Genomic DNA, 18,898 nt, shown 5'->3' on the forward strand with positions numbered 1-18,898 from the left:
GTAGCACCGCCTCCAACCCTGATGGACACGCCTACCGGCCGATCTGCGCCGCCGCAGGTTCTCCCAATGAGCGAGGCCCTCTCAGACCCCGCCTTTCGCTTTTGCTCCGCCCCCAGGCTGCCCGCTCTCTAACCTAATAGTTTCCCCTCGGGCAGCTTAGGCTTGGAAAGAGTGCTGGCGGATAACCGAGCGGAGTTAGAACTATGTCTGGTTGTCAAGCTCAAGGAGACTGTTGCTCGAGACCATGTGGCGCACAGGTAAGGACAGCGGTCTAGGGCACGCAGGGTGGGGCTTCGGCCAGGCGCTCTAGGCTCCTGATCCCTAGCCCAGTCGGCGCCAGTCCCATAGCCCTCCGTCCCGTAGTAGGGCTGCTCAATCGGAACTGTCCCTGCATGGTGAAGACAGCACCCCTTGGAGCAGCTGTCCCTGTCTGCCTTATGTGACATTACGAGGTGGGAGAACATGGAAATCATTCTTTAAGGAAAATGGGCGCATGGGATGCATGGGGTTTTCTTTCAGTTAAAACAGATTGCAGTCTTAGGGAATACTTTCTATGTGCTAAGAAATGATGAACAGGAGAACGAGAAGACTATAAACAGTTTCAATATTATGTGACGATCATCATAGAAATACAGATTTTTTTTTCCATAGTAAGTATCGTGCCAGGTCAGCAGGATAAGCTGTGGTCCAAGAGTTGTGGTTTAATTTACCAAAACGGGAAATAACGACACATACACACATACACACACACACACACACACACACACACACACAAGAAGCTGAAGGTATTTTTCAAATGCAGAAGAGGAAAGTAGTTTCAGATAGTGATTTGTGAGAGACATTATGAATGCTTAGCATTTCGGATTGGCCCAGATGTTGAGGAAACCCCACAGAAAACTCTACTATGTACCTTGGCTGTCCCCATATATGTCCTCTTCTTGTTGTGTGGAGCTATAGGTTCATTGTCAAATCCTGGTTTCTTTGTTTCTTTGCTTTTGATGGAAACTTAGAAAGTCATGTTCTGTGTGAAATTTCTACATTTTAAAATACTGGCTTGAGTTCTAAGTATCGTACAGATCAAATAGACAGCCTGCTGTGGGTCGGCTTCAGACTGTGTCCTAGAGAGTCACTGCTGCTGTGAGGGAACAACCGTGACCGAAGCAACCTGGAGAGGAAAGTGTTTCTTTGGCTTAGGCGTCCGCATCACTGCTCCTCACAGAAGGAAGGCAGGACAGGAACTCAAGCAGGGCAGGAACCTGGAGGCAGGAGCTGCTGCAGGTGCCATGGACAAGTGCTGTGTTCCTGCTTTCTTATAGAACCCAGGATCACCAGCCTAGGGGTGGCACCATCACTCATAGTAGGCGGAGCCCCCCCCCCCCCCATCAATCGTGGAGAAAAACCCTCTGTAGGTGTACCTACAGCCCAGTCTATGGAGGCATTTTCTCAGTCGAAGTCTACTCCTCTCAAATGACTGTAGCTTGTGTCCAGTTGACCTAAAAACTAGCCAGCACAGACACCTTACTACTTTTTCTCTTGGTTAACTCATATGTATCCTTTATGACTTAGCTATGTGTTACCTGCTCAGAGGGCTTCACCAATAGTGCATAAAACAGGCTAGCATCATCCACAAGATACTAGTTTGAACCGTTTGACTCCCCTGCCCATATCTGCCCTGACCAATCCCTATCTATTCATAACATGCACTTTTCCTTCTCGTACCTATTGTTGCCGCTGTGCGCCTTCTATCAGTATCCTTTACACCATGTGGCAACTAGTGCCTTTTCTTGAATTTCTCTCCTCCAAGCCACTGAGAACTCCTAAGAGTCAGCTGTATGAATCGGTGACACTATACACATTACAGTGTCCTGTTCTGTGTCCTGTCCTTTTATGTCATTTTAAGAGGCTATTCTAAAACCTTTAGGCTCTCTTCACCTTGTGCCTCAGGCCTGTGGCCTGTGAAATGCAATGACTGTTAGATATAAACGTTTCAACTTCGACTTCTTCCTCTTTCCATCTCCGGTATCATTTAAAACTTAAAGGAGTAAGGATACACAGCCATGTTGCCTGGATTCAGGTCCTGGTCCTGCTGTTAGTTATCAGGTAGTCTTAGACAAGTTAATCTCTTGGGGTTGGTGTAAGGAGAAAGTGGTCCATACAGCTCTGACAGTAGAGCCTGACACAGAACAAGCACCCAATGAGTGTTGGCAATTCCTGTTGTTGAGTGTATCACACATTTACCTGCTTCTTTGTTCTTCCTCTGTGTAAGGCAGTTACCTCCCTTTTCTCCCAATCTCAGTTTCTCTTTCCTAGCAGAAGAGAACCTATTTATTAGTCTATAGCCCTCCTATGCCTTCAGTCTCTTCTTCCTCCTAGCGAATGCGGTCATTTGGACATTGACTGTCCCCTCAGGCCTGTATGACAAAGGCTAATCCTCTAGATTTGCACCATTTGGAAGTAGAAGCACCTGTACAAGATAGGGACTATCGAGAGAGCCTTATGCCATTGTGACCCCAAAAAGTCATGAAACGCCCTGTGTACCTTCTTTCTCTTTTGCTTTCTGGCCATTAGGTGAGCCATTTGTGCCACCATGTACCCTTTGGTATTGATGTCCTGCACCCCACCAAAGGCCTAAAAATAATAGACCCAGCTGATCATGGACTGGGACCCACAAAACTGTGAGCCAAAATAAACCTTTTCTCATGCTGTTATCTCAGGTATGTGTTACAGTGTCTGAAAAGTGACTCCTCCTCCTACTACTACATATAATAGGAAATTGTTTTTATTGGCCGATTTTTCTCTCTATTTCCTTATCTAGGATTCCCTGCCATAGCAACATTATTGAAAGAATCTTTAGAATTTCATGCCTGCAAATTTCATTTATTTCTGAATGAAGCAAGTGAACCCCACTTTGGTCTGGCTTCCTCAAAGCATTTGATACTTAGGGGCCAATGAGGTGGCTCAGTGAGGAAAAGTGCTTGTTGCCAAGCCTGCCTGCCAACCTGAGTTCTGTCCCCAAGACCCACATGGGAAGATAGAACCAACTCCTGCAAGTTATCCTCTGACCACACAGGTGTCATGCCCATACACACACAAACACACACACACACACACACACACACACACAAATAACTAAAATAAATAACAATCTTAATAATGTCCTTTAAGGTAATTAAGCCTGGCTTAATTTACAGACACCCTTGACCTAATGCGACCCTCAGTCAGAACCCTACAGTCTGCCTTGCTAGTGCTTCTGCCAAAGAATTGAGTGTTGTTAGGAACTATTCTACTGCTGTGCTCGTTAGCCCATCTCATCCTGGTTGCTCTGCCCTCGGAAGGGACCTTACCACTGCCAACTGCACTGCTGTTTTCCCTGGTAGTCCCCAGGCTCTAGCGTCCCACTCCCCACAGTGAGTACATCTTACTTTTCTGTGTACTTCCTCCTGTTCCTGGTACTTGAGGTCAGTATCAGATATTTCCAGGTTCTTGACTTTTTATTCAAGGAATTGAAAAAAAAAAAAAAATCCACACTGGTTTCCAAAAGCAGCGAAGAAATGTTAAAGCAACAGAAAAGGTCAGAATACACTACAGTGGAATGATATTCACGGGCATGAAGATGCTCGAGGGCCTCGGTTATTATTCGAGGCTTCCTTTTCTGGAGTTCAAGGGGCGAGCGGTTACTGAGGGGCCTAATGAGGGTGATTCATATGATTGATAAATTAGATGTTACCATTTTTCTACTGTACATGCCCTTTAGCTTTCTCTTAAGTCTTTAAATCTTCTAAATCCATTTACAGTGTCGCTTTACAGTTTCCCTTCTGAAATACTTCACTGGCCTTTTCACCGGACTAGTCTTTGCTTTCTTGGTCACTGCCTTTCAGTGTCTTTTCTCCACTGCCATAGTCAGATGTCTGAGTGTGAGGGCTCAGTGGACACTGTGAAGGATGCTGACCTAATTTGGATCCTCGGCATGCGTGTAGAAGTTGGATGCAGTGGCACATTCCTGTAACCCCAGCCCTGGAAGGGATGAAGACAAGAGGATCCCTGGGACCTGCTGGCCAGTTGGTCTAGCTGAAAGAGATAGTATCTCAAAAATAGTTGGGGAGATGACTCAGTGGTTGAAAGCACTGGCTACTCTTCCAGAGGACCTCGGTTCCATTCCTACCACCCATATGGTGGCTTACAACCATCTGTAACTGTAGTTTCAAGGGATCCAATCTTCTGGCCTCTGTGAGCACCAGGCATGCAAGTAGAGTACACACGTACATGCAGGCAAAGCACCTATATACAGAAGTAAAATTTCAAAGTTAAAAATAATCCTGCTTCCCCACTGTCATCCACAGAACCTAATTTGTTTCTTTGGTTGGTTGGTTGGTTTTGGTTTTTTCAAGACAGGGTTTCTCTGTGTAGCCTTGGCTGTCCTAGACTCGCTTTGTAGACCAGGCTGGCCTCGAACTCACAGTGATCTGCCTGCCTCTGCCTCCCAAGTGCTGGGATTAAAGACATGTACCACCACACCACGCTGTTTCTGAAGACAAAAATGTATGGATTGCACAATGGCTCAGTAGCCTCCAAGCTTTATCACCTGAGCTCAGTCTCCGAGACCCACAAAAACTAGAGAACTGAAGGCACTCTGGCCAACTCAAGCGTAGTGGGCATGGCTGTTTGCCCTTCTCCCCCATCCCCGCCCTCTGCATGGCTAAAAAGCCTTTAGACTGCATCCCTAAAGCTGCCACCGAGGTCTGTTTCCTTATTTGGCCACTTCCTCTTCCCAAGGCTGACTACCGGAGGTCCAGCTATTAAAGCATAGAAGTTCAGCAATCAAAAGCCCCCTTTGAGGAGCCAAGGAGAATATAGGCAGTAAGCTTCGAACCCCTACCAGGACCTAGCCGACGAACATGATATTCTCCACCGTTGAGTGGAGAGTGAGATCTGACTCTCACACGATCTCTGGTGCCCCTTTTCTGTCCATGTCCCCCGGATGGGGAGACCTGGTGGCACTCAGAGGAAGGATAGCTAGTTTCCAAGAAGAGACTTGATATTCTAAGAGCATATATAGGGGGAGGAGGCCTCCCTCAATCACAGACATAGGGGAGAGGAGAAGGGGAGAAGTGGGAGGGAGGGAAGAATGGGAGGAAACAGGGGAAGGGCTAACAATCGAGATGTAATATGAATAAATTAATTAAAAAAGCCCCCTTTAGCTTACCTAATTAGCATGCCCAATTAAAATTAAATACCTCATCCCCTTTTACCTTTATAAACTGCCATTTGCCTACGGGCCATGTCTGTCTCCTCTCTGTCCAGAGGCAGCCTTTTGTCCCCTTCCCCTGAGGGACAGATATCCCTTCCCTTTCTCCCTCATCCCTGTCTCCTGCTTTTGATCTTATCCCCTGCCCTCTCTCCCTCTGGGGCAAAAAAAATTTTTTTTTCTTTTGTCCTGAGGACCTAGTTTGTAACAAGTTCCCTTTCCCGAGTTCCCTATCCACCAGAGCAACACATTTTCACCACCCATCATGAACTCCAGCAGCCGACCCAGCTCCCTTCCCCCCTACCCGCAACCATTTTCTGTCATACACTGTCATCCCATGACTGGGAAGGTCTTTACTACATCAAGCTCCTCAGAGTGGATGCTTCTTGCTTCAGGGCCTAGCGTGCATTTAGCACTCAGGGTTTGTCAGAGTGAGTGAGAGAAGTATTTAATAAATGCCGGGAGACAAGGGCCGAGAGCAAATGCTGTCACACACAATTGGAGGGAGGGTGGCTGCATCTTGCTGAGTCAAAGCTGACCAGCAGGGTTTCAGAGGAGTGCAACAACTGCAGGCCCAGCCAGAGCAGCAACACTGTAACCAAACTGTATCCCTGCGGGGAGTGGGGGGGGGGGGGGAAGACCTGTTGCTGCACAGCAAACCACCCCAGAGTTTAGCAGCTGACAACAGCACCCATTGTGTCCCATAGGTACTCAGGATTAGGAGTCTAGGAGCAGCTGACCTGAGCTCTCCCTCAGGGGCTCATGAGGCAGCATTCAGGCTATTGCCAGAGCAGTAGTCACATCAAGGATGGGCTGACTGCGCAAGGAGGATCTGATCACCCACGTGACTTCTCGGACCCCAGTGGCCTTCTGCGTGGGTTGGATCAGCAAACAAGTGATTCCCGAGAGAGAATCCTGAGATCCAGTGTTGAAACTGCACATCTTCTGGCCTCATCTGAGAAGTACATCAGGATGCAGGGATCCCCAGGAGCCACAATCGGCTCTATACGGAGTTTAACTAGAACTGAGGGGCACACGTAAACCAATAGTGGAAAAGATACTTGGAAAGTAAATTAGGCCATAAAGGGACATAAGAGATCAAGAAGGAATATTTGCGCATTTGTTGATTCAAGGGACCAAGCTCAGCAATCTAAGTACTGTATTAGTTTAGTACTCATGCTAGAATGGAGGGTGAACTGCAGGAGAAGGAAATGCAAGCAATGAGATCATACAGGAAAAGCGTGCCTTCTACCTCCAAAAGCCAGTCCCGCAGAGAATGCGTAGTGGGATTATAAAGTGAGAACAGTGAAAATATGAATTTCCCCAAATTCATTGCATTGACGTTAAAGTGCATTTTATATGAACATTTTTCTCTTCACCGTTTTTATGTCTGAAATCTACTCCTTTCTGAAGACAGTGATAGTGGATAGTTAAAATAGAATTAATGTCATTAATTGGGAAACACATGGTATTCCCTAAAATCGATAAAGCTACCCATGGGCCTGTGAGCTGAGTCAGTGGGCAAGCAATTGCAACGTAAGCTGGTTGCCCTGAGCTTGTTTTCTGGAGCCCACATAGAGGTATAAGGAGAGAACTGACTCCACAAAGTGGTTTTTTTTTTTTTTTTTAACTGCTACATGTATGCCCTCACCCCCAGTAATAAATAAAAGGAAGAAAACTGGTGTTGAAATTCACAAGTCTAAGAATCACTGATCCATATTGGGAACTCGACATCCAGAAAGTCTCCCCGACCTGTCAGTTTGGGCAAAGCTGAAAACAGACTCTGTTTTGAACTCCTGTCAGTGTTTGTGTGAGGGGAGGAAGTTTCCTGGTGTGGGGAAAGCATGGAAGGGGCTTTTGAGTGAAGGCGCTATTACAGAGAAGCCAGGAATGCACAGAACAGGATGGAAGAGCAGGAAGAAGCGATGCTGTCCTGGAAACTCAGCTGCACCTTCTCCCTTCCTGGACCCAGTCTCAGGGATCTTGTCAAAGACTGAGGCAAGCAAAAACCTCAATGGGCTGTCTAAGGTTGTCTGTAGGCCCGTTCACTGGTACAGAAACTGTGGAGTAGTCACAGCCCTGGAGCTTCCTGTCCACAGCAGCAAAGTTGTGTGCATTGCTGATTCTATTTAGTATTAGCCTGTGGGTTTTGACCAATTTGGCTTTATTTGAAAATTCATAGTTCCTAATTATTTATACCCAAGTGTGTTGAATTCTGTTTTGAACCAATTTTAGCACACCTTATTGCTTTCCTTATCAACTGCTAAGTTAAATACCTTTGACACTTTCTCCTTTGGGGGTGGTGTTGAGGACCAGATTTGGGCCTTTGCTTATGCAAATGAACATATGCTTTACCACTGAACGTCACCCCTCTCCTGAAAGTTTATTTTATGTTTGTGTCCGAGTCCTCCCAGAGGAAAGCCTGAGTCCAAGTACTTGCTGATGTTTTAAGAAAAGAAAGGAAGGGAAATAAGTGGAGCCACTGTCAGACGTAAGTAGGCATTTCTCAGGCAGTCGAAACTGAAATTTCTTCAAAGTGGAATGAAAGAGTTTTAGATTGTAATGTCTGAAATATATTCCAAGTGTCACTGAGTCTGTTTCTGCCACACTGTAGCTTCCCTTCTCTTCGCTGTGATGAGTCTTCGGCCTCGTGTCATAGCGTTGTCATGCTCACTAAAGCCATCTGTAACAACAGTGGCCCAAGCTGAGCCTTCCCACCTGGCCAGTTCTGAAGCTAACGTTTCTACGTTCACACTCTGGGGCTGCACAGGTTAAGTGGCTGCACTTTCAGCAAGTGGGTCTTTGCCAGGGCTCTACTACTTCCCTGTAATTGCGTCTTGCTGATCTGACTGACTGAGGGAACCATAAGTAACAGCAGTGCCCTGCCATTGTTACACTGTAGCAGGAAGCTGGCTAATTGCTCTAATACCTCAATACTAGGAAAAGACAAAAGGGAAGGGGGGGCCCTATAATAATATACCATTTTCTGTAATGTTTGCAATTTGTTGCGCAAATTTGGTCTTAATGATTGGAACGCTGCAGGAGTCTTTCCATTAGCTGTATTTAATATGTAATTAAAATATCATTTATGTTCTCCCAAAAGAGGAAATAGCAAATTATATGGGGCATAGAAATTTTTGGCTAGATTCCTTGAGAAAAGTTAAATCCATTTTATTATTAACTTTACATAATTAATTTGTGTTCAAGAACTTTAACTCTTTAAAGTGGAAGGAAGTTAGTACTGTGCCACATGGTTTTGTGCGGTTTGTACTATAGAGACTTTTAAATTTTATTTTTAAATACGTGTATATGTGTGCAGCTCTATGTGCTAAGTGTACATGAGTGCGGTGCCCAAGGACACCAGCAGAGGGCGTCGAGTCCTGTGGAACTGGAGGAACAAGTGAGTGTTAGCTGCCTCACATGGATGCTAGGAACTGAACTCCAGCCCTGTGCAAGAACCATCCCTCCAGCCCCAAGCTTTGATGTGTGTGTGTGTGTGTGTGTGTGTGTGTGTGTGTGTGTGTGTGTGTGTGTGTACACAAGCAGGTGCCTAAGAAGGCCACAGGCTTCAGTAGGCAGCATTGAACTGCTTGATGTGAGTCTGTTCCTCTCCGAGAGCTCTTCCCTACTGCGCCACCTTTTCTGCTTTGTGCTATGTGTTTTATCTTTATTTTTTTTCTCATGTTATTCCTCAAAGTGTTCTCATTTAATGGTTGAATAAGTGAGGCTTGGTTTCTCTTGGTTTAAGGTTTCTATTGCTGTAATAAAACGCTGAGCAAAAGCACCGGGGCAAGCAAAGCTTACGACTTGCAGTGCGTCATCCAGAGAAGTCAGGGCAGGCCTACGAGGCGGGAACCTGCAGGCGGGAGCTAAAGCAGCCTGTGGAATGGTGCTGCTCACTGGTTTGCTCCTCGTGGCTTCTACAACCCAGAACCACCAGCTCGGGGCCAGCTCCACCCAAAGTGAACTGAGCCCACATCAGTCATCAGGAAAGTGCACCACAGGCCAATCTGGTGGGGACAGTTTCTCAAGCAAGGGTCCATCCTCCAAGATGACTCTAGCCTGGGTCAAGTTGAGGGAAAAACTAGCCAGCCCACTTAGCATCATGTGAACAGAGTTAGATACAATGTAGTTTGGACTTTTAAGTCTCCCAACTCCTAAGCCTGTGTTGATCTGAACTTTACAAGATGTCTGGTTTCCTCCCATGCTCTGCGTTCTATATTTTGAAGGCTAATTTATCAACTGCCATTCATAATATTTGCCTACAACCATGGGTATGTGTGTGTGTGTGATTTGTTTATTGTTACTTGCTTGATTTTAGTTTTCATAGTATCATTTCAATAAGAGGAGATATTAATATCACTTTAGAAAACAGGACAATTTTAAGATAAAAATGAAACTGAACCCACAGAGCCTGCATCGACCTTGTAACGGTCGTGCTGTCTTGTGTGTGATGCTCTAGTGGGGTGTTGCGTATAAAGACCTTACCTGTGTGGCCCAAAGTGTGTTCTGCTCGCTGTATGCATGGACCTCTGGCAGTTTCCTGTCTGGTTCTTACCATCTGTTCCGTAGAGTGAGACCCCTAGACTGTCCAGTCCCAGGTGGCCAAATAATCTAGTCTCTAAATAGGAGGGACAGAATGTATTTGTTTTCTTAAGTTGATTTCTTGTTAGAAATGCCAGCTGGATACACAATTTAAAAAGCCACTGTCTTCTGTTTTAGGACAAGGAACACCCCAGATTCCTGATCCCAGAGCTTTGCAAGCAGTTTTACCATCTGGGCTGGGTCACCGGCACCGGCGGCGGGATTAGCCTGAAGCACGGGTAAGCCTCTGGCTGACTTCAGCTTGCAGGCAGTGTCGTGTGACGCCGACACTGTAGGCGTTCTACACAACTGATTATTAATCGCTAAAACCTCAAAACACCTGTGTTTTCTGAGTTCAGAAACAAACCACGTGCTATTTATTCTAAGCAGAGTTATGATGTTCAATCGGCCCAGCCCTTGCTAGTGTCTACTTCTTTGAAGCACTGGATTTTAAACAGAAAGTGGGAATCATCTTCTACTGCTCACCGGATTCAGTGGCTGGCTTGTCTTCAAGCAGATGAGGAATCAGGGCAGCACTGGTAGTGACTCTTCCCAAGACTTTCTGAAATAGAATTAATGTTTTCCTCCTGAAACGTAGGAATATTGTTACTGAGGCCGAATTTTATTCTGTATTCTAATTTGCTTTTTTTCTTTAGTGAAATTGGGTTATATTGAAACATTTATATGTTGAATATCAATGTACATGATATGTGTGTGTGCATGTATACATATGTATGTATTCCCCAAGGAGTCTGCATTTCATGATAGGAAACAGATTGTAAAATAAAATCAGAGCAACTTAAACAAAAAAAAAAAAAATCATATTTTACCCCCACAATATGATGCCTTTGTACTTTTATCCACTTCAAATTACAGCACCGTTTCTGAAATACTGATTTGATAGTAGGAAGTAGCAAAAGATGCCTTAGTCAGCAGCTCGTGCAGCTATGGATGTAAGGATTCTCTGTACAGATAAAGCATGTCCCCTGATGGCCTGTGTGTCCATTCATGTCCGTCTGTCTCCATCAGTCACCCTCGGTGCTAAAGTATCAGTTCAGCTTTGTGCAAATGTTCAGACTGTTTTGCCTAAACTTTCAAGTTTTCTTCTTCACAATATACCTGAAACTTAATAACTTTTTCCTGCTTCACTCATCTATTGAGAAGTCAAGTGGCTGTAATTTAATTTCCCTGATGTACGATTTACAATAAGTCATGTTCTAAGCGTTGCCTTTAGTTAAGTACTGTTTATTTGCATATGCAGAAAATGGGTTTGTATATAAAAAAGCTCCTACCAAACCGAGCTGAAATAGTCATTTCTGACTTCAAAAAAAAAAAAAAAGCATACAGCAAAATTTTTTTAAAAAGTAGAATGCAAACTCCCGAGAGTGTTTTAAAGCAGGGAATTGTGAAGGACTTCTCTTTCTAGAACTTTACTGTTCGCCACTCTGATTGTGTGTGGCCAACATAAACCGTTTATTGGCACATGTCTTAATAGGTAATGGCTTTTACAGCACTGCAATCAATTTATAGGAAAGTTGCATCATAGGTGGTTTCTCCTTATTTTTTACTGGGCAAGGTGCTCCCTCTACAGGCCGCAAGTGGGAAAAGCCAGTTTTAAGCCATTGTTTGGCTTTAGGCTTGTGCTTTACAGACTAAAATGGGTATTCTTAATAAAGTGCTGAATGTTATTCCTACTATTTAAATGACTTTATTTGCCCTGTCACTCATCTTCATGTTTCTGGTGATAGTTTTGTCTTCTGTGGCTGACTCTTGGTGCAAATAAGTTTGACAACACATGTAAATACAGTTGGTAATGTACTAGAATCAAACAGACATATTTGGAAATATAGAAATACTGACAGATTTCAAGATTTGGCTTATACCACACTCCAGCTTCTATGACTAGTGTATGATACTAGGACACATATGTGCGCTCACGTGTGTGTGTGTGTGTGTGTGTGTGTGTGTGTGTGTGTGTGACAGCAAAGATGCACATAGGGATTGAAAGTAAGGACACACTCCACGACACTCAGCAGCCATTGCCTGTAGGCTTGGTTTATAATTTTAGCATTTCCTATTTTTGTTGATATGTGCCAGCCATGCTAAGCCTGCTAAGTGCTGTCAGAATCACATTTGATCAACACATGCTGTAGGTGAGCTATTGAGATATGTTTCAGTGATCCTTAATGACCAGAGAGCCAGGGGGTAAATAAAAATAGACACACCCACATACAGCATGTATGTGTAAGTAAGTGTAACATGAACTCTTGTTTTTGTTTGTTGTTTTCCTTTTGTTTATCATAGAATAAAAGAGCAGGGAGTATAGAGAAATAAACTCCAGAATTCATTCTCTGGAACTTCAATTTTCTTTTTATTTGTAGGTTTAAAAACCAAGCAAATATTTTCCCTCAGTCTTTTGTATATTGCCTTCTAAAGCAAAATACTTTTTTTTTCCATATTTTTCTTTTTGTATTGGTATTACTATGTCAAAAATTTTCTTAGCTTGTCTTTGAGTTACTCAAAGTTGATCAGAGTCCAAGTCAGTTCCCATTTACAAAGACAACAGTACAAACAAACAGCACAGCTAGAATTTCTTTGTGTCACAAGGCTGGAGAGTAGTCCTCTGGGACCGTGGTCCACCGCCATTGCAGGCTAAAGAGGGAGGCTGCACCTGCTCCAGGAAACCTAACACACATGCATCCCTCACTGCACCCCGGATTCTGCTCACCTATCAGACTTTTATTGTCTAGACCTTAATTCACGAAGAAACTCAGTTCACTGATGCACCTGTCAGTTCCAGGTCCGTGTATTTTGTAGTAACCACTTAAACAGCTTCATGTAGGCCATCCTCGTTTTCAGTATGAAGCCTGTGATGTTTGTCCATTGCGCCTTTCTGCCTCCATGCGGAAGCTGGAGTCCCGGGTGCTTTTGTGTTCCCTTGGTTCCCACTTTTGTGGCAGCTCATTTATATGCTCTGGTAACTGAAGCTGACAAGTGAACCAAAAGACTGTTCTGTTAGTGGAGAGAATGGAAAAGCTGGAGATTACATTGCAAGTCAAATTTGGCAGTACTGTAGAGGACCTTGTGCAAAATGGTACAGGTTATTGATCGAACACCCAGAACAAAAGGCATTTTCACTTCTCTCTCTCTCTCCCTCTCTACCTCCCTCTCTCTGTCTCTGTCTCTGTCTCTCTCTGTCTCTGTCTGTCTGTCTGTCTGTCTGTCTCTCTCTCTCTCTCTCTCTCTCTCTCTCTCTCTCTCTCTCTCTCTCTCTCTCTCTCTCTCTCTGGGTTGTGTGTGCACATGTGTGCTTTTTGTTTCTTTTAGGTTTGCTCACTGCATATCCCAGGCTGCTTTTAAACCCATGATCTTCCCTGCTCAGCCTCCTAAGTGCTCTGATTATAAGCATTTGCAACCACATTCAATACCTTTTGTGCATTCTTAACTTTTTGTGATTGCTTTATTGACAAATAATTTCCAAGATTGGTGTGCTTGTCATAGAGGAAACGGCTACAACGTTACTCAGGGCTAGCGCTGTAATTTAGCAAACTGTCCAGCAGAGGGCTCTGCACTTCATGACTTCATGTAATAAATTCGAACTTCACTCTCTGCCATGTGAAATGTTCTCAATACATTTTGCTTGATTGGATTTTAGAGTTACTGTATTTTACATATGATACCGAAGTTTATTCATTCATGCCAAAACGTGCTAAATACTTACATATATGGATTGATCTTTTCTCCGGATAATAGTCTAGTTACTATCGGTTCTTTTCTTCCTCATGACACAAAAGCAGGAAAGACAAAAGCAACCACCGAGAGAGAGCTTGCCTAGGCCACCAGTGTTGCAAAGTAGCTTTGAACTCATTCATTACACCCCAGCTCTTACCTCACTCAGCCAGGCAGCTGTTTGTGGCTTGATGTATAAAGGACACTGATGCTTGGGCTGCCGGGATACATTTTATTTGTGCAAGACCCGGAACGTAGCTAAACAAAATGCAATTTCTATATTTTTGTTACCAGCAATGAAATCTACATTGCTCCCTCAGGCGTGCAAAAGGAACGCATTCAGGTATGCTAAAGGATTCTTCATAAGTTCTCTGCCCCCTCCTTAACTGCTGTCCGACCCAGTGGAATTGCTTCTAGATGGTAGTGTTAGTTTTGAAGGGTGGTTCTGTTATGATAATTTAAATAACTAATCTAGAAACACTTTCCCTGGATTTTGGAAGTTGCGGATCAGAAATATGCAACATCATACTGGGACGACATACTCTTAAATAACTGAAGAATAGCGCTATTACTGAGTTTCTCAAGGGATAAGGAAATTATAATACCCATCTGGGAAAGCCGATTTCTTCATATGGTTTTTCTGAAAAAATAGTCGTGGAGCAGCAGGCCCAAATCTACGAACTGACAGCAACATTATTAATTACATAATTGTTTATCTGTGCACCATGTGCATGCAATTCCCATGGAGGCCAGAAGAGGGCATCATGTCTGCTGGGACTGAGTTAGATAGTTGAAAGCCACCTTGTGGCTGCTGGGGACCAAATCTAGGTCCTCTGCAAGAGCTGTCAATGTTCTTAACCACTGAGCCACCACTCTAGCCACAGTATAAAACTTCGAATTTTTTTTTTCTCCCTACAAAAATTTGGAGAAAAAAATAGGAACATTTAATTTGAATGTTAAACATTTGCATATGCATAGCCACAGTGGAGACATTGTAATTGTTGGTTTTTAAAAAAAACCTTCTTCTCTTTTTCTCTCTCTATAAATAGCCAGAAGACATGTTTGTTTGTGACATCAATGAACAGGACATAAGTGGGCCTCCAGCGTCTAAGAAGCTGAAAAAAAGCCAGTGTACTCCTCTTTTCATGAATGCTTATACCATGAGAGGTATGCAGAAAGTCGCTGATACAGAAACATTTGCAGAGGCAGCCTCCCTAAATTATAGTAATCATGACTTTAGATATCAGTGCTCAAGTACCTGATATGTACAAGAACCTTAAATGTTTAGACTCACTCCATCCTCTCATCAGCCTGTGGAGAGGGCCTGTTATTATTCCACTTTCCTGCTAGTTAGTCTTGTCAACTTGACACAAGCTAGAATCATCTGGAAAGAGGAAACTTGCATAAGGAATTGCCTCTATCCACCTGCCTGTTGGCAGGTCACGGGGGCATTTTCTTGATCAGGGACTGATGAGGGAGGGCCCAGCCCATTGTGAGTGGTGCCATCCTGGGTAGGCGCTCCTGGATTGTATAAGGAAGCCATGAGAGAGAGCCAGGCAGTCAGCAGCACTCCTCTAGGGCCTTTGCTTCTGTTCTAACCTCCAGGTTTCTGCCTTGAGTTCCTGCTCTGGCTTCCCTCAGTGGCTCGGGACATATAAGCCACATAAACCCTTTCCTGTCCTACATTGGCTGCCTTGGTCAGCATTTTATCTCAGCAACAGAAGCTGACTAGGACGCCCTCCTACCCACCGGGAGTTTTTCCCATGAGAGGAAAACTTAAGTCCATAACCAAACACGTATGTGCCTCACGTTACATGGTGCATCACGTTACATGGGGATATGTGTCGATGTCTTGATTCTGTCTTAAAGACCTAAGTCCTCTTCACTGAGCATCCGACCCTTCATCCTGCAGGAGCAGGCGCAGTGATCCATACCCACTCTAAAGCTGCTGTGATGGCCACTCTTCTGTTTCCAGGACAGGAGTTTAAAATTACACATCAAGAGATGATCAAAGGAATAAGGAGATGTACCTCGGGAGGGTATTACAGGTATACCTTTTTTTTTTCATTAAATCATTTGGCGTGCATTTTTCCTTCTCTTTGGTAAGTCAGACCGTGACCTTTCTGTGCGTATGCGATGCAGTGATGCAGTGGATCTGTGTTTGGAGGTACCCACTTCACGTCATACTTTCAGAAGCCTGCTCAGTGGCGCAGACTCCTTCTCCTCCTCCTCCCTTCCCCAGATAGTCATTAGCAACCCAGAAAACAGCATGGTTTTGCTCCATTAAGTGACTGGAGGTTGTGGCTGGAATGTCTGTCAAATGGGGGCACAGCCCCTGTTTTCAGCACAAAGAAAGCAAGATCGCCTCCCTTCCACGTTTTTGTCAGGAAGCTTGAACTGGGATCACCGTTAGAGCTCATGTTGACTTCATATAGTTCTAGGATATACTTCTGTTTATATAAAAAAACAAAACAAAACAAAAAAACAGAAAACAAAGAAACTTTCTATTAATTTAAATAGATTATTTAGAACTTGTGATATGAAGGACATAAAACTGTAAAACAATAACTCTCTGATAAATAAATCCACTTGAAGACACAGGCCCCCATGTCTGAGTACAAGCTGAGCCCTGCTTTTAGTTGGTAGCATTCTTCTGAACCTTAATTTCCTACAGGTTCTCCTTCCTTATCAGAGGAGAGTGTGCCTGTTACTACAGACACCAGATCAGTGTGGCTCTGTGACTGCAGGGACCAGGTTGGACATGTTTAAGCCAGTATGCTGTGAAACCCATTTGATTTGATGTCCTTGACTATTTATTGCGCCTAAAGCCTTCCTCTGCGCTGAAAATCATGTCGAAAAGATAAAAGTTAAAGCAGTGGAGCATGTGCATGGCACCCCCCAGGCCTTGGGTTTAGGCCTCAGCAGCACAGCCAAGCACAACAAAGTCAGCGGTGAGCACCTCCTCCTTACCAGGTGAGGTGAGGTGAGCATGCATCACTGTAGCTGCCATCTCTTTTGGAAGCAACATGCCTCTACCAGAATGCAAAAGGGTTCCGACAGTCAGCCAAAGGGCTTGCACGGCTCGGTTCCGTATGTAAGTTGTGAGGCTCAGTATCCTGTTGGTGAAATGAGGGATTGGTTTGAATTTGTTTTCCAGTCTCACTGTGCTTTGAAATTATTTTGCACCTAGAAATATTTCTGACTGTGCGGCATATGCTATGGGAAAGTATAAGTCTGCCGCCTTTCTGGCTGGTTTCTGGAAAAAGGTGAGACCAGCAATTCGCTCCTTCCACACGGGCTATTGTTTAATTACGTCTGTCTCAACTACAGTGGAATCATGGGCAAGTATACACTACCACGATAAAGGTCGCCCAAACTATTAATCACGTGTCAGCTGCTTAGCCTGTGCCTGCCAACTCTGCCAATTCTGTGTGGCCAACTCTGACGATACGTAGAGTGGTGGTGTTAAGTTCACTCCCTGCGCTGGTGAAAAGGGAGCAGGAAAGTCACCCATGTGTAAATGAGCACTTGGCTGAGTGGTCAGTGCTTACAAGTGACCTCAAGAGTGGACTTAGTTTTACTTGTAGTGAAGTTGCTTCCTTGAACATTATTGTGTTCTGACTCTGTTTCATGTGTTTACTGAGAAAAACATAGAAACAAAAGCTCTCATGCAGCAGATTTGAGATTATTCTGAAAGGGTTAGCATAACCTTGGGAAGTGTTGCTAGATAGCTCTTTCTACCCTGGTGCCACAAACCACACCTGCATTGATTGGTTTGCCTGTCAAGACATTCTCGTATTCTGCTGGTTTGAAATATAATGATTTTTTTTATATAGTTAAATTTTTTATATCGTTAAATAGTTATATAGTTCAATATCTCATCTTTTCTACACTGCTCTCTGTGTGGTGTATCATCTCCTCGCTCATGTTTAAAATGTCCCCTATTGTCTTTGCTTCGAGGAAATACTTGTATGATCCTGATTTCTTTGTTAGGTTCTGGTATATTGTATACGTGTCTGCCATTTAGACATCGGGCTGCCTGCCAGATTCCAGTGGTATCTTTTGGTATAAATGTTTATACAAGATATGCAGAATAGCTTGCAACATCTTGTTTTGAAGTTGGAATGCTGTTCAGAGATAAAGATTATCTGACTGGTTACTAACAGGAGAAATTACAAATAGAATATTGATATTTTAGTGGCGGGAAATGTCTTGTTTTGTCTTATAGATATGATGATGTGTTAGTGGTACCCATTATTGAGAACACTCCTGAAGAGAAGGACCTCAAAGAGCGGATGGCTCGTGCCATGAATGAGTACCCAGACTCCTGTGCGGTTCTCGTCAGGCGTCATGGGGTGTACGTGTGGGGAGAAACGTGGGAGAAAGCAAAAACCATGTAAGACCGAATCCAAGAATATCTAATACAAATCTCACTCAGAATGTGAAAAATGAATCCAACACATTTAGGATTTAAAGTGAAATAGGAGTCTCTCATGTGTCTGTTGGTCAACTGACTGCAACAGCAGTAATCTATCATCGTTATTTGTAGAGACCTGACCTTCACTCTGCTGAATCGTTAGATGTATTGATTAGGTCAGCTCTGGTTTAGGAATGTAAAAGGAGACACAGACCCTAAATGATAGGAATTTTATTTTAAAAATACAGCATATATATATATATATGTATATATATATATATATATATATACATATATATACATATATATTTCTGAGTGACATGGTTCCTGAGAAGCACATGGTGTAGTTGCACAGCTCAGTGTGATTCCTTTGCATGGTTGGAAATTGTTGGTATGACCTAAGTAGAAAATGTAGGGACAAAGCCAAGCTGACGTGGGGAGATGTGGTGGTCAGGACCGAAGTCTGTGCTGACACACTTGCAGCTCTTTTGCCTTTTCTTCTGCAGGTGTGAGTGCTATGACTACCTGTTTGACATTGCTGTCTCCATGAAGAAAATGGGACTGGATCCAACACAGTTCCCAGTTGGAGAAAATGGAATTGTATAAGCCAACTGGATGGCCAAAGATCTCCAACAATAAAGCAAACTTAGTTATGCCTTAAATAAAACTTGGCTGCTTTTAAATGAGTTGGAAATTTTCGAGATTCCTAACTTGTCACTGAATTCTACTGAATAGTACACATACTGAAGTCTATGGATAATCTCCTCTGACATTAAACATTTGCTTATATTCTTACACTTTTAGGTGACAGGGAGATGGAATAAAACCTTTTTTACTTGGTATTTGCTTATTTTAAAGAGTGTAACAGAAAGCCATTTGCCTTTAAGTTAATTCCTTTTTTATGCATTCTCAGAGAATCCCTC

At 43.7% G+C, this 18,898-nt stretch overlaps 1 protein-coding gene across 3 annotated transcripts; it reads left to right on the forward strand.

Moving 5' to 3' along the window:
- The first annotated feature begins 123 nt into the window (after positions 1-123).
- Apip (APAF1 interacting protein) lies at positions 124-18,636 on the forward strand. 3 transcript variants are annotated; one of them, XM_051144236.1, is made up of 7 exons: positions 124-257; positions 9,968-10,068; positions 13,853-13,901; positions 14,608-14,725; positions 15,471-15,606; positions 17,787-17,954; positions 18,482-18,631. In XM_051144236.1, exons 1-7 carry the CDS (start codon positions 204-206, stop codon positions 18,579-18,581), a joined length of 726 nt encoding a protein of 241 aa, XP_051000193.1. In that variant the 5' UTR covers positions 124-203; the 3' UTR covers positions 18,582-18,631. The 3 variants fall into 3 exon arrangements, with proteins under 3 accessions (XP_051000193.1, XP_051000195.1, XP_051000196.1); XM_051144239.1 differs by lacking the exon at positions 13,853-13,901 and having other exon boundaries at positions 239-257; positions 18,482-18,633; XM_051144238.1 differs by lacking the exons at positions 9,968-10,068; positions 13,853-13,901 and having other exon boundaries at positions 18,482-18,636.
- Positions 18,637-18,898: the final 262 nt, after the last annotated feature.

The sequence above is a fragment of the Acomys russatus genome, chromosome 4 (genome assembly GCF_903995435.1).
Source record: "Acomys russatus chromosome 4, mAcoRus1.1, whole genome shotgun sequence".
Classification (NCBI taxonomy): Eukaryota; Metazoa; Chordata; class Mammalia; order Rodentia; family Muridae; genus Acomys; species Acomys russatus.

Bases quoted from the DNA above. Each gene is read 5' to 3' on its own strand.
- Apip (XM_051144236.1), top strand. From the start codon at position 204: ATGTCTGGTTGTCAAGCTCAAGGAGACTGTTGCTCGAGACCATGTGGC. The intron at 258-9,967 runs GTAAGGACAGCG...CTTCTGTTTTAG, and splicing joins CGAGACCATGTGGCGCACAG to GACAAGGAACACCCCAGATT. The intron at 15,607-17,786 runs GTATACCTTTTT...TTTGTCTTATAG, and splicing joins ACCTCGGGAGGGTATTACAG to ATATGATGATGTGTTAGTGG.